Here is a 13,788-nt window from a genome sequence, read left to right as displayed (position 1 = left end):
ATCTGTTTTGGAATTTTGCTTTTAGATGACAAATTCACACTCCTTTGTCAGCATTTCTTACCCCATTTTCTTATTTTACCGTTACACAACAGCAACATTGCCGTATTTTCCGCACTATAAGGCGCACCTAAAAACCTCCAATTTTCTCAAAAGCCGACAATGCGCCTTATAATCAGGTGCGCCTTATATATGGACCAATATTGAGCCACTACAGCAAGCGTGTCCAAAGTCCTGCCCGCGGGCCAAATGTATACATCTTATATATGAACAAAGTTTTAAAATGGGCCATTCGTTGAAGGTGTGCCTTTTAATCCGGTGCGCCTTATATATGGACAAAGTTTTAAAATGGGCCATTCATTGAAGGTGCGCCTTATAATCCGGTGCGCCTAATAGTGCGGAAAATACGGTACTATACTTGATATCACATTTGTGCTGAGTTTACACGCACAGTAGTGAATCAATAATATCCATAACTGATATTGATTGACACCAGTATAAATGTGATTCATACACCAGTATGTGCATTGCGTGGACTCGACTAACTTTTGCTACTTGTGAACTTCCCTGGAACATCTAACCACTTATCTATTTTATAATAAAAAAAGAAAGCATACAGTTCTGATAAAAATGTCTTCTACGCTGACTCAAAAATCAATCACAAATGTGCTCTTTTTTTATTGTAAATTGTTTGCAAAGTCCCAACGGCCCCATGGCTGTTATTACAGTTCCTGCTTTCACATTGATCATGTTAGACGGTAAATAATGAAACCGTTCAGCAAGCAGTCGGGCAACAGTGTAAACAAAAACTTGAAGTAAATGAGGGTGAAAAAACATCTCGTTTTTCTACTTTGTTCTTCTGCATATAGATTAGAACACCGATGTTAAAAGAATGATAGGATTCATCTGAAGGGGCAATCTTTGAAATAATTAAAACAATATCTCCATTACCATATTTTCTACTTTGGTTTAAAATTTTGCTCCTGACATGGCTGTTTTTATTCAATTTTGAGAAGATAGCAAAGGCAATATAATGTGGAAAACAGAGCCAGGTTTCTCAGCCCTCAAGCTTTTCACATGACTAGCAACAACTTAAAAACTCTGGATGATGAAATATATCAGTGATGTTTGCTCAAATGTTCAGCAACATGGTTTATACCAAGAGTGGGAAAATATAGAATTGACAGCCACTGTGGTGGAGGATTGCGAGTTTGCGAGTGGGCGGCCACTGTGACATACCTTTGGGCATCAAGCAAGCACATATATGCAGAGCGGCACGACACCTTGGACAGAAAAAATACAAAGTAAACACCGGTTTTCCGCTTAATCCTTTTTTGTGGATCGAAAGCCAGCATGTGTTTGGGTTTGATATCAGTCTTAACAGATGCAACAGCCAGAAAACTTACAAATCATTTTTAAATAGCCACCTACTTACACATAGCTGATATCCTAGATTGATATTAACACCCTTACATAAAAAGCTGCTCAAATGCGAATATATTGTTGTCAATTGGATAAAAAAAAAAAAAAATTCTAGAAACTAATGAGCCAGTTTTTGTTGAGGTTTTTTTTTGTGATTAAGGAATTTAAGGAATAATAATTTGACCAATATTCATTCAACACAGCCAAAAACATTAGAAAAAAGCAAACAAAAAATGGTCAAGTCTCGAGCTTATCTGAATGAAGCAATAATTAGAACATCAATTTAACTTTTTTGATTTACCAAGCTATTTTTTTTTTTTTTTTAATTTCTCCAGACTCCTTTGATTAGCTTTGCTAGCTTCTTAGATGGCATGTTATGCATTCTAAGTGGTCATTGCAAACATCCCCTTTTGTCTGTGATTGTGCATGCTGCCTCGCATTGAGTTTGACTGGGACATATTTAGCCGGTGTCAGAGTGGCTGGGACGTCACTTTAATGTGATTATAGCCATGTGAGGACCACTGCGGCTGTCGGCTTCATTTACTCATTCGCGTCGTCCCCAGTCGTGCGCACTTGCTCTCAGCGTGACTAAAATGCATGCAAAAGCAGACGCAAGTAGACACTTGCCTTCCGTAAATCCAACATTTGTGGTTTGAAGAAAAATTTGAAAGCATCACTGAGGTCATGTCCAACTTTGCATGCTCTCTTGTGCGATAGACTCACATGCAAATGCAGGATTTATGGACATGACAGGATCTAAATGCAATATACATGCTGATAGTTGCATAAAAGAAGCATGATTGTCTCTCATATATTGCACAGTATTTCCTCCCCATCTTATTTCAGATCCAGAAATACAGAAATCTTGCACTCTGACTTGTACCGATTTATAAAACCTCCCGAGGGGCATAGAAATTGAGCTTATTGAGCTTATGTACTGTAAATAAAAATTCACTCGTATTGGTATCTTGACACTGTACACATTCCATTGCTCTATAATCCTACAGCCGCTCAGGATGAGCTGTTTCTTCGCCCACAAGACTATTATGAAGAGCTTCCAAAAAGGTGATGAGTTATAAAAAAAAAACGCAATAGTATGAATTACATATGGTTAGTAACCTAACCTGTGAATAAAAATCTCATCACAGTTCATGAACTGTAAATAATTCAACTTCTCGCAGTTCATAAACTTTATTTACCGCAACACTTTTTGAAAGCTCAGTTTAACATTATGTGAAAATGTTAAACTATGAAATATCAACAACGATGATAATATAGACTTGTTTTATTTTGTTAGGTCTCTTTCTATTCCCTTTATTATTGCCTTGGTCTTGCCAAATGTCTTGAAATTGTATTTATTTATATCTATATATATATACTTGTGCTATAATAGTGCCATGGAATAGTGATGTCTGCCTCACAGTCAGGAAATCTATTTTCAAATCTCTGCTGGTGATGTTTGGATGTTTTTCCTCGTGTCTGGGTTGCACTTTTCAGTACTCTGTTTTCCTTTCATGTCCCAAAAGTGTGCCTCTAAGGTAAAAGGAATATACATAAATCATAAATTGTGTGTAGGTGTGTATATTATTATTATTATTATTATTATTATTATTATTATTATTAGTAGTAGTAGTAGTAGTAGTAGTAGTAGTAGTAGTAGGAATAAAAGTTTAAAGTTAAAGTTAAAGTCCCAATGATCGTCACACACACATCTGGGTGTGGTGAAATTTGTCCTCTGCATTTAACCCATCCCCGTGTGATTTTGATCCATCCCCTGGGGGAGAGGGGAGCAGTGAGCAGCAGCGGTGCCGCGCTCGGGAATCATTTGGTGATCTAACACCCCAATTCCAACCCTTTGAGAATATCTTCCATTTTTCACATGTCCTGAGTGTTGTTGTTAGTCACCTAAATGTTGAACAGAGGCTGTGATTTACCGAAGTCAAATTCCTTGTTTGGCACGCTCAAATATGGCGAATAAAAAACTCTTGAATCTTGAATCTTGAATCTTAATGCTGAGTGCCAAGCAGGGAGGCAATGGGTCCCATTTTTATAGTCTTTGGTATGATAAAAATAATCATAATAATAATAATCAAAATAAGTTATTATTATTATTATTATTATTATTATTATTATTATTATTATTATTATTATTATTATAGTAATAAATCATTATTGTTTATTTATTAGTAATAATAATACTACTAATCATAATTTATAAATATAAATAATATAAATAAATATTTTAGATATGACAGTGGTTGTGTGACAGCTAATGCTAAACCATGAAATATATTTGGCTACTCTTAATCATTAAGGCCACTGTTTGTTTGTTGGGTGATATTTGTCTTTGTTTATTTTTCCAATGTACATTATTCGTGTTGTACTTTTATATGAATATGCTCCTTTACATATAGAAATTGAAAATTGTATCTCTCTCGTGCCGTGTTTACCAACATGCAATTGAAGTAGAAGCTTTTTAAGAGACTGGCTTTGAAGATATTGCCACAGAGGGAGCCAGAAAGATAAAACAACTGAAGTAAATGAACTGTAAGAGCACTGCTAAAAGGGAAAATGGGAAAATACTGTACAAAACAATTTTTGTGATCTCCAATGTACGCTGCTGCTGTTATATTTATCAAATGGCTCCAGTAGCCTGGAAGCACTATTGCACTGTCATCTACTGTAGATCTCACACTCTCAAATCTCTACACCCTCAATCCCCTTAAATGGCCATTATCTGTTCTAATGGAAAGGAATTATTTGCAGAAGTCGGGTTATTCTCCATTCCAGGAAGTGTCACCGATTATTGTTATGATAGTAAGAATGAAAGGCTTTATCAGATGACATGAATATTAACGAGAGTGTAGGTTGAGCTAGCAAATGGGTTCTTGCTAAAGTGGCTTGTGAAACAAGCTGAACAAACAAATAACTTGAGGACCACTTCCCAAATGTTTTTTTTTTTTTTTTTTTTTTTGTCTGAAAGCATTTTCCTTGAAACAAAGATTGCCTACTCCAATCCAGCCTCTTGCGCAAAGACTTGCTCCACATGACACTTAAATGCCCGCGCCACTTCCTGCTGAAGATGTATTTGCCACTCTTGCTGATGAAGAGCTTTCTGATGCTCCTAGCGGTTCAACCAAATTATGAGATATTTCAAAACTTTTTCTCAACAACCCTTAAATGATCCTATGAGAGACATTGCACTTTCAAAACACCTTGATTCAGAAAGAGGCGCTGGGTTGCCATTACTGGAAGTGCAACATTGATTTGCCAACAGTATTCAGAGTAAATGAACTACTGTGCTTCTGTCATGATACCACAAATTTATTTGCAAAATTGAGAGTAGCACAAAATAAGTGAATGACACCTCTTTCTGGACTTGAAGCTGTTTTCCTCCACATCTCTTTCCGTAACCTTGTTTGTGCATTGAAAGAAATCCTTTGAAAATATTGAAAGCCTCCTCTGTGCCACTTAGTATAGAAAATACTAATTGAGCATGTGTGCAGACCTTAAGGTCATTGGTTTCATAATGGGAATGTAAAGAGGACTCCACTAACGCTGCTGCTTTTCCTATCCTTCGATTTCTGCAGACAAACGCAAATGTCAAAGGTTGTCGCTGTAATTGAGCTTAAGAATGTGTTGTTAAAGTTTCACTACTTCATATAAAATTGGGCTTCAAAAAGTTTGGTAAACTGCCGGTAAAGCGCTATTCTAATGAATTTATTTTTCTTTGCACTCAAAATAAGTGACATAAAAAAACTGAATGAATGCATCTTTGGTGGCCCACAAATAGTTTTGATCGATTCAGATTTTGAGAAAATGCTAACTGCACTTGAGTGGAGTGCTTGGAAGGATTTTGAGTGGTCGTGACTTTACCAATGAAAATCATTAAACATCTTGTGTTTAAGTGTATTTTTTTTTGTTTCAAAACATTACTAAATTACACAAGTAATATAAAGCTATGAAATAAGAATTTATATGTTATTTTTTTTAAAAACTACTGTGAACTAAAGTTTGGGTCTGTTAAGTATTACTAAATACATGAACACATTTTAAAGTGCAAATACTTTGAAAAGCTGATGTGCAAGAGAAAAACAAGGGGGGGATTCAAAATCAGCACAAAACCTCGAGAAATTTACTTGTATTGCTGATTAAAAAGAGTGTACATGTCTTTTTACCATAATAATTATAAATAATATTTGTTTACATTATACTTTCACTTATTTCTTTACTCATCATAATGGCTCCAACTTATTGCCAAAATCAGGAATTTAAGGTCTGCAGAATTGTATTATATATAGTGTGAAACAATTTCTAATCTTTTTTTTAGCTATTAAAATCCTTGCACACAGTACTTTTCAAGCCTTAGTTATTGGCAGTTGTTTTTCTGTGGTACTCTATCATAAACCCGGGATTGTATACACCACCAACTAAAGTAATGTATCCACCATCCGGGCTTATAGTTTCTTTATCTTGGCAGATAACAGAGATTGGTCAATGAAACGTATTGAGCAGTAAGCACTAAATAAAACCACTTACACACCTAAAGAGTGAGCAATAAATGGAATGGAATATTTGACTATTTTATGATAGTAAACAGAAACAGCGCAGGGAGTTGTGACTGTGTTGTTAATAAACTTGAAATTGATTGAGCTGCTAATACACTGGGGGACTTGCTTCCCTTTACTAATTCACGATGGCTCTTTCTCAGGGGTTTATTTTCTCCCATGTGTAGTTTCATCATTAATTTTATTTGTGACTCGAGAAAGGTTCATTTGTTGAGTGTAGTCACGATGCATTAAACACGTTCACATTCAAATTTACTTTTTGGAGTAATTTGATCAAGGGGTTGTGTTTAGGCGGCATAAATACAGACGAAAGGCACAAAAGTGTAAGAAATTGGAAAGATGTTGACGTGCTCACTTTATCTGCCTGAGGAACCTTGCTCCACTTTTAACCAGTTTATTAGATATTGACATTTGTCTGTTTTTTATTTTTATATCCCTGACAATCTATTCAGACTTCAAACTACATGGAACTGAATAAATTGCCAGCAATTCCACCAATAATGAAATCCATGATGCTGCCATCGCTTCAAGACATAGCGACGTCATAATTATAATTATATTGCTCAAATTAAAGTACACTTGGGGCGAAATGGCGTAGGAGCGATTAGCACGTGTACCTCACAGTTGAGAGATTTGAGCTTTAAATCTCGCCTCAGGCGCTCCTGCATATTGAATTTGATTGTATTTTCTTACCTTTCAACAACTCGCATGTTAATTGAAGACTAATTTGTCCAATGGTATGAATGTGAAGGTGTGTATATCCCGAACTCAAACGCAAACAGTTCTTTCTGTTGCATCAATATTTTCAATATTTTTCTTACATTATTTAAAGATACTTGAAAGAATGTGTACAAAAATAGCAGTGGATGAACCACATGCTGCTTCATCAAGTCTCAAATACAAAGTAGATGATCTGTTTTGGTAAAATAAGCAACATTATAAACTACAGCTTTGCAATCCTAACTAGCCGCGATTGATTTTCATTGGATTTCCTTCCCCCTACCCCATCTCCACCTTATCTTCTCAAGCAACCGCAGGCATGTTTGGTCCTCAAGGAGAATCAGGGTCAGAGCCCGAGGACGACAACAAGTTTTACACCGAGCAGCACAGAGGACGACGACGCAGCAAAGGTGAGAAGCAAGACATCTCATGGTCACCATAAAATGCGCAAGCCAAAGGACTTTAAAGATAAACACACGTCAAGCTCTTAAGCCTGAGCACACATTCGCTGTCGGTGCGCCCGTGTACAAACACTGAAGTGTGTCGGGTTTGCGGCCATAAAGCAAATGTTTGCTAGCGTGAGCGCACATGCTTTTTTCTACTCAGTGGGCTTTTATAGTAATTGAGAGACCCCATTCGTGAGCCCGATGACACCACCCACACCCCCAAAGGGATTAGCTGGCCCAGCACTTTCCCAGCAGATTGAACACTTTGTGCCCCTTCCCAGACTTGTCATTGCGAAAGACACATGATTCAATAAGGGTAATTCATTGTCCTCACTCTGGCTCCCTTGATTTTGACCTTCAGAAGTATTGCAACCTTTTCAAATGTCTGTCATGCTTTAGAAAAAGTGAAGATGTATTTGGTATAATTTAAAAGCCACACATCCCATTAAAATGATTTTTTTAGGCACACTGACAAACACCCAAGGTTAGAGGTTAGGTGGATACTTTTATTCCCCACTTTAGGAAATGGGACCCATGATAGAGCCAAAGGGCAACTAAAATAACAAATTCGCAAGGTTGTCATAAGACAATAAATCACCTCGAGCAACAACGTGAACTGATTGCATGATTTTTTTTTCTTTTGTGCCAAGTTGTCAACTTCAATATGCAGCATGTCAGAAGACAAATTGGATGTTGATCTGCATCAGGTTTCGATCTTATGTGGTCTGTTATTGTAACCTGGATGCCATCAGAATGCTCTCCACATAAGCATCCATGTGTTGGGGATGAGAACCAAACCCTTCTGCAAATGGCTAAAAAAAACATTAGTAATTGACACACAATTTTTAGATTTGCCTATACTAATAGTTCAAACTGTAAGTATAACAAACTTAGACTTAAATATGATTTTAAACTCCTCTTGCAACTCAACCGGTAAATATAAACGGCTTACAGTTTCTGACTCTGTAACCACTATCAACCCAGGCTAAACTTAGCTCCTCCCTGACTTAAGTACTTTTGTCTTAGATGTTTGACTTCAACATACTTCCTTGGACATCGATACCTATTTAGACAGTTTCTTTTGTAAAAAAAAAAAAACGCAAACTGATATTTGAGTGAATAGCTTTCGATGGATTCCACAGAAAAACTGCAAATAGGTGAATTTGTAACTAGGAAACCAGCTGTTTTTTTTTTTTTATTTTGTTACCGGTGCTTTGGTGTTCTACTCATCAGTCAAAGCCTTGGATGGATGCAAAATGAGCGGTACCAAACTATTCAACCTTTTTTCCCTGTGCTTCCGTCCAGGCCACCCACACAGTCCTCTAAACAAGGTCACCCTGACGCTGATTACCATCAGCACCTGCGTCGTGGCCATTGTCTACGCCACGCAGGATTCCTGCCCACTCACTGTCAAGGTCACGCTCCATGTGCCTGAGCACTTTGTCGCAGATGGTAAGCACAACACATGCATTAGACTCGGTGGACAAGAAAATTAGGAATAAAAACACCCGGTGGATGCACACGCCATGCAGTGATTCCTCACCACTATGTCGCAACACATTGGTTGTGAGAGCTCATCAGTTATACCTCAGTAAATGTTAAACTTTTCCTTAATTGGCTAGATTTTTTTGAAAAATGTTTTAATTCACTATAAATAATGTGTCTTTGTTCCTCTATCTGTGCTGGCAGAATTTTGTGACAGGCACAACTATTAAAAGCGCTTTCACAGAAGGCATGATTAAACCTGTAGCTTGACCTGTTGGCAATTATTCAAGAGAATAAAAAAGCTTTGTGCTCAACTAACCTGTCGGCACAATTTCTGAGTAAACCGAAGCATCGTTTTTATTTCAGTACATATGTACATATACTCCCCCCAATATATATATATATATATATATATATAATGTGTCATGGGGTCTGCTCAAGGATGGACAGTTCATGTGTGAAGAGCTCTGTTACACATAGCCTTGTCACAGTTGTCCAAGTAGTTTGTTATAAAGCAGCTGCCTTCCATTAATCGGAACTACCTTGTGGTTTCTGTATAAAAATCCTTTCAAGTGTCGATTGTTCTAAAGCAGTGGTGTCATTTTTTTCGCGGGCCGCATTGTAGTCATAGCTTCTTTCGGAGGGCCATTATGACTGTCAACCCAAATAAATGTATGAGCACCTCATATTATATACAGTAGAAGCTATAAAACAAACTGACAAATAACTCGTTTTCAAATCAGACGAGTAAAAACTGGTCAAATATATTTAAAAAAAAAGATATTATTAAAAGTGAAGACAATTTGCAATTCTAGTAATGACACACAAATTTGATGCATAATTTCTCATAGCGGGCCACCTAAAATGATGTGGCGGACCGTATCTGGCCCCCGGGCCTTGACTTTGACACCTGTGTTCTAAAGCTTTCAGTGTCATGTGATAGAATGCCACAAAAACAAGAGAAAAATAGTTTGTGGCCAAATCCAGCTGTGTATGCAATACATATAAATTACAAGCACCAATATACAATGCACTATGATTACAGCAAAGGGCATTAGACTTTGCAATTCAGGATTGGTGTTAAACTATTGAAGAAATAAAAAGATTTAATTTAAAAGCAATTTTTGTGGACTTATTCAAACAACAGTTATAATGATATATAAAACAAAAAAGCAAATGTTTAGAAACCAAGCAGCAGTGTCAAGTAAATGGACAGGCTGACATTAACAACCACCCCGGCAAAAAAATGGTTCAAGTAGAATGTTTGTGCGTTTGAACGTGGGGGAGCAGACCGCAGCTCCACGGCTACCAAAAATGTGAGCCACTCTCTAGAAAGTCTTTATAGTGGGGAAATAATGAGTGATGGAAGGTAGCTTGGAGACAAGTGATAAGGATGTGTATTGGTACAAACACCAAACCTCAACAGGAGTGACTAATGGACCGTGACGGCATAGCGGGCAGGAGAATGGCAACAACAAAATAACAAAAAAGCCAGTGTCAAGTGTAAAAGCAAGAAAGAAAGAGTACAAAGAGAAAGTAGTCTTTTTGCCAAACACCATTTTATATTAAATATATACTTCATCATTACCTCTGCCAGGGTATTTTTATTGTGATAGATGTACCACATTATAATGATCTTTTGATTATAGTTTAATTTGGTTGTAGTCCAGATTGAAGTATACATTAATATGGAAAAATACCATTGAGCATGTTTGAATACCCTGCAAGGAACTTACAAAAATGTGTGCTTAGAGTTCTCGGCTTTCATTCTGACTGTGAGACAGAAGTAGATTCCGTGCTGTTGCTTTAGATAGCAACTAAGTCTGCATGGGAACGATTGCATCTATGAACGGAAACTTTTTCTGTGTTGTTAAAAGGGAGGCTTTTTCTTTGATTTGTTTGAGAGAACAATAAACATCTTGTCTTTTTGACAGCAGATGAGACACTGGCTGGTTTGCTCATTTGCCTTATAGACAGTGGCCTTTTCAGGCTTTGTCTGCCTTGACTCGGATCATTTTTTTTCTGCCTGGAAAAAGTATATGGCCACTATGTAAAATTGATGTGCTGCAGCACTCAATTAATTCACAAAAAAATGTCAATTCTGTTGACAGAACATTTACCTTTTCAGATCAACAACCAATATTTTGTATTTTTTCCTGCAACATTATCCATTGGCAATTGTACAATTTCCCGACAGTACTTTGTCCCTGCCAAACATTTAGTTGTTTTGGAGGCGTTTTGGAGGTGTTGCACATTTGCTGAATAATATCAGATAAAACATTGATGCAAAACCTTGTTATTTTTGCCGCGCATATACATTGCCCTGCGATTGGCTGGCAACCGGTTCAGGGTGTCCCCCGCCTACTGCCCGATGACGACTGGGATAGGCTCCAGCACGCCCGCGACCCCCGTGGGGACTAAGCGGTTCAGAAAATGGATGGATGGATGGATGGATATACATTGAACTGAAATTAGGTTGCTACAATATGATACGATTATTAATGTTTTTGAAAACAAATGTCTTTTTTTTTTCTTTTTCCCATTGTAGTCATTATTGAACAATCTTGTCTTACATATTCTTTAACCAAAAAGTGACCTGTTATCAGAAGGATAGACAAACCCAAAAATCTTACTTCCCACTATTTTCAAAACTGCCTTATAGAATTGTCTATTGTTGCAAAGCTCCAGAATAGTATTAATTTTTGCTAGAAGCAGAGTGGCGGCAATGTGAAATTTTAGGAGTTGAAAATTTAGGGCATCCACAAATCACAAATTCACAAATATGTTGCTTCATCTATCTCCAATCTCAAGTGTCATGATAGTTGTATAAAAGTGCATTTCCTCGATGGCGTTTACATGGCAGATTATTCCCTTCATAGCACTATTTACATTTCACAGAGAGTGTGGAGGAATAATTGCTACAAGCAAAGGTGAAGGCAACACGGCAGGCCTGTTAATATTGTCGAAATACGTTTGCTTGATAAAAACACAAGCCAGGAACTTTTTTAGAGTGAAGTGTTTTAGTGTCTCCATCTGTATTCATCTTTCCAAGACTTGAAGGAGAATGTTAATGCGATAGCTACCTTTGTGTCCCACTGTGGCAACGGAATAGGTTTTAAATTGACCTTTACACAACAACGTGCACTCCTTCCGAATGCCTCAACCAGCCTGCCAACCCACACCGCCCTCGACCGACAGCAATATGTCGCCGTAAAAGAATCTTTATGTTCGGCACGATCCCCCTCAGCGCCCTCATTGAAAGTAAAAGTCGTTGGCATCAATTAAGGATAATCTTGTTCAGTGATCAGAGTTTAATGATTGGCCCGGGAGCAATAAGAAAGAAAGGTAACTCAGTGCCAATGAGCACGGTCTCTCTGGTGCCATTATCAAGGAGGTCCCATAAATACACGCATTATAGGGCTCTCATTTAAATACGGTCTGGTCATTGGGGAGTTTCAATGCACCGTGAAAATAAAGGGATAGAATGAGTTAAGCAACTCATTGTTTAACTTTTTATTGCTTTCTTACACAGGAAGTAGTTTTGTTATGGCTATGGGCAGCTTCCTGGATGTTTCCAATTGGCTCAACCCAGCCAAGCTCATCCTGTACTATCAGACTAATTCGTCCACGCACTGGGTCCGAGACTACTGTGGCCAGAGGACTACTGACCCCTGTGAGCAGATTTGTGACCAGGACACAGGTTAGTAAATGCAAATATGCTAATTGATTTGCAAGAACATTACATTTGTATCAAGTCATTCAATACATACCATACATTCATTATTATTTGTACTCATTTTGGGAAATTACGGCAAGTAAAATTTTAGTTTAAAACTGTCTGTCCCTTAATAAGATCATTTTTAATAGTGCACAATGCAATATGCTTCAAGACTCCACACTTTAATTCATCTTTAATTCATCTCTGATTACTTGCCTTGGTCGGTGCTGCTGTTTTGGTCAACAACAGAGTTAGCAGTAAAGTTCAAGTGGGCTCCTAGGTTAACTTGATAGCATTCGACAAGCATTGCAGTTTCTTTCATGGCATCTTGAGAAAACAAATTGCCTTAAAAACGTCAACATGGCTTAAAAATGAAAAATTAAGCTCCATTGTTTATTGAATAAAAGAGTGTATCATTTAGAGTGCAAAGAAAAAGGCTCCATAGTTTCAGGGGAAAAAAAAAGCGCAACACTGTTGGGTATGAAAAAACGTTCCTGGTCACACACTTTTTGCAAGTCAAACGTTTTTGAGCATATTTGCACTGACATTAAAAGGACTTTAAGCAAAGCTTCGAGTGCTGAATGTCATGTCGTCGCTTGAGTGGCGTAAGTCCCGCTGGTGTTCCATGCCCACTACATCAAGCCTAAGCTCATTAGAATGGATTACATCTGTAATGTATGTGAATTAATGTCACCGTGGTCAAGGGCACGTTGAAGGCTGATGCATAATGGATTAGGGCAACAGATCACATCCATCCTTACGCATCAAGATGCCAACGATGGAGTTTGTGGATTATGCTGTGTTAAGGATCGCTTACACCACGCCCACTCTCCCCTTGTGTACTTGTACGTTCCAAGAGCAGTAATCACTCTAATTCAATTTAGGAGTCGCTTACTCTGTCAGAGCTTGCTGCATTCGGAGATTCTCCTTGTACTATTAATGCTTCTTGTCTCACCCGGCCGGTCTCCTTGTCTCTCCCAATTTACTTCCCCTTTCATCTGTCCTTTTTCAGCGGCAAGATTATTTGATGAGTGATTGCCCTCAAGTGCGATGCGTCTCCTTGGGGGGAAACGACCTAATCTGTCCGCTAGTGAAAATTAAAGGTGCTCTCCACAAGAGCGTTCTATTTCCATCGGTGTCCTCTGCCAGAACAGCAATGTAACATTCTACACAATCAAAGCCAAACAATGATAAACGCGCACCCTGCCGCTTCTCGAGACAACACGGACGAGGCTAACTCTAGATTTCAGCCAAACGACTAGTGCAAAATGGTCAATGGCAGATAAACTAAAGCGTGATGAAATTTAGTTCCAAAGGAACTGCAGTATATCTTTATTTCGTCAGCTATACTTGTTTAAAGAGGATTGTGAAATATGTGGTGTGAATGACCCTGTGAGGAAAAGTGGTTCGGATGATGGATAGCATTAAAGAA

General features: G+C 37.8%; 1 protein-coding gene across 2 annotated transcripts in view; it reads left to right on the top strand.

Moving 5' to 3' along the window:
* The window catches only part of LOC125979904 (astrotactin-2), a 150,406-nt gene that overhangs the window by 63,193 nt on the left and 73,425 nt on the right, over positions 1–13,788 (top strand). For both annotated transcript variants that reach the window (XM_049738757.2, XM_049738755.2), the window contains exons 5-7: positions 7,016–7,117; positions 8,459–8,605; positions 12,171–12,338. In XM_049738757.2, the coding sequence (XP_049594714.1) occupies positions 7,016–7,117; positions 8,459–8,605; positions 12,171–12,338 (417 nt within the window). The remainder of the gene's footprint in view (positions 1–7,015; positions 7,118–8,458; positions 8,606–12,170; positions 12,339–13,788) is intronic.

The sequence above is a fragment of the Syngnathus scovelli genome, chromosome 13, assembly GCF_024217435.2.
Source record: "Syngnathus scovelli strain Florida chromosome 13, RoL_Ssco_1.2, whole genome shotgun sequence".
In the NCBI taxonomy this organism is placed as follows: Eukaryota; Metazoa; Chordata; class Actinopteri; order Syngnathiformes; family Syngnathidae; genus Syngnathus; species Syngnathus scovelli.
The sequence above is the reverse complement of the archived record's forward strand: the minus strand, read 5'-3'. Positions and strand labels throughout refer to the sequence as shown.